At 46.8% G+C, this 2,201-nt stretch overlaps 1 protein-coding gene across 1 annotated transcript in view; it reads right to left on the reverse strand.

Annotated features, from left to right (window-relative positions):
* The window catches only part of SORCS1 (sortilin related VPS10 domain containing receptor 1), a 652,766-nt gene that overhangs the window by 650,407 nt on the left and 158 nt on the right, over positions 1 to 2,201 (reverse strand). The window contains 1 exon segment of the mRNA XM_006166423.2: positions 1,800 to 2,201. This exon segment is cut by the window's right edge and continues 36 nt beyond it. Coding sequence (XP_006166485.1) covers positions 1,800 to 2,201 — 402 coding nt within the window.

Below are 2,201 nucleotides of genomic sequence, written 5' to 3' on the forward strand. Positions count from 1 at the left end.
AAGATCTTTCAAGAGATGAACTAAAGTAGAGGTCTAATGGGTGAGTGATATTTTACAGCTTGAATTACATTCAAAGCCAAAACATATTTTGGGTCCAAAGTCTTTTACTTCTTAATACAACAAGATCTAACATGTCTGATGTGTTTAAAATCCCCCCTTAAAGCCAAAAGCTTTGAGTTAATCACTTAAAGCAGTGCAAAAGTTATTCAATCAGTTTAAGAAGATTCAAGTTCAAATTAGAGGATTAATTTTGGAAGTTATGATATGAGAGATATGGCAGTTAAGGAATGAGGGCAAGGGTCTCCAGAACTTGAATGGGAAGAATTTCAGCTTCAATGATTTGATTAAACCACTCTTGAGAACCATATAAAACCTCAGCCTCTGTCAGGAAGGCTCAATTATATGGACAACCCTGCTGGTTCTCTCAGGACAGAGCTATCGATACAAAAATACTATTTATCTTGATTTGCCTTAATGCAGTTTATATCTATGTACCCAAGGAATCCATAATGACTGGCCATTATTTTAAAATGTTACAACTCTTATTAGAAAGCTGACAGTGAGCACAACTCATTGAAGTGGCACTTCTGTAAGAAGGTTTCTGGCAATCATATCACAATGGAAAACATTTTGAAAGGTACAGTACAGGCTGCGTAGACTGTGCACATTACAAACACTGCAATTTCAGTTACTTGATTGCAGCCGCAACTTGGATTTTTTTTTTTTTGTATTTTACCCATCCTTGATTTTTACGTTTTTGTCTGTTTAATGGCAGCCTAGAGACATTGCTACAGTTTTAAATCATCTTCCGTTATTACCATCAAAGCTGGGTCTTTACTATTTCAGCTCATTGAACTTTCTAGGTTCTGTTTAAAATGGAATCGCTTCCTCCGTGTGCAGACACACAGACTTTTCCAAAAATCTAAAATCTTCCCCGATATGATCAAGGACTTGCACCCTAAATCCGCGCTCCAACCTCCTGCGATTCAGCAATCCCTTTCCTGCCTTCATAAAGGGAATGTGAAGTCTTTATTTATGCTCTTCCCTAGAGGAGGTCAGGCAATGGGGGAGAACAGGGAGTTGTTGTCACTGGGATATATCTGATCTTCCTGGGACTGATCATGCCAGAGAACAACTGCTCATTCACGGGCTGGAAAACCCCAGTTCTCACAGTTGCTCCTGCTGTTAGAAGATGCTGGAGAGTTCCTACCCTCAAACTTGCATCCATCCGCTTGGTCCCCCAAACACACAATATTACTAAAGGGCAGCTCCTAGTCTGCTGCAGTTCTCCCTAGTGGGAAAGAAGGGGTTAGGAGACATGCGTGAAAATAAAATACAAAGCGTACATATATGTAAGTCCTCCTGATCTTACTTGAGCCAGTCCATTAGTCTACCAAGTAAAGGGGAAGTCACTTGAGGGAATGTCAGCCTGCCTGGAAATTTAACCTTTTCCTTTCCACGTAAAGAGTACTTTAACCACTCCTCGGTTTGGTCTTCAGTCCCACACACCAATGTGACCAAAGAAACAAAATCAGGGATAATTCAGCTGTGCTAGTTTGAAGCTACGTTTGGAATTTGGAGAGGAATTTTGCGGGGGGGGGGGGGAGGGGGAGGCCGCTTTAGGGATTGAGGATGGTCACTTAGGTAATATTCCTACTCCTGGGGCAGGTGGGCAGGTTAAGACTTGCCTTTGCAGCACCCCTCAAGTTCCCATTTCCCCAAATTCTTCATTAGAGCAGAAGGCCAGCTTTAACCCTTCCCATGTCTCACCCCTTTGCCCTTCGTCCCATTCTACTCACGCTGCTGTTGTGGCCAGACCAGTGGACCATGGCTTGGTTGTGTGCTGAGTCTCCTGTCAGCGCAAACGTGGTGCTGGTCAGTCTCAGCTCCTCCATCCGGAAGCGGGTGGCTTTGTCGGGGTCCCGCTCCTGAGTCCTGGGTTCCTGCTGCCCTCCATCCCTTAGCACTCCTCGGGGGCTCCTGCTCGCGACCTCTCCCCTTTCTGCCTTCTCCGGATCCGCTGCACTCCGTCTCCTCCGGCCGGAGCGAAGAGCAACCGCCCCAGACGCCCCGGTGCCCCCGGCCCGCTCCAGGGACAGCACTCGGTCCCCGGGGGCCACTGCGAACAGGGGGCGCACAGGGAGGGGCAGGGGCGTGGCAGGAACCCTGCCCGGCCGCCCCTGGTGGTAAAAGCCCCCTGG

Source organism: Tupaia chinensis, unplaced genomic scaffold (assembly GCF_000334495.1).
Source record: "Tupaia chinensis unplaced genomic scaffold, TupChi_1.0 Scaffold144255_1, whole genome shotgun sequence".
Lineage (NCBI taxonomy): Eukaryota > Metazoa > Chordata > Mammalia > Scandentia > Tupaiidae > Tupaia > Tupaia belangeri.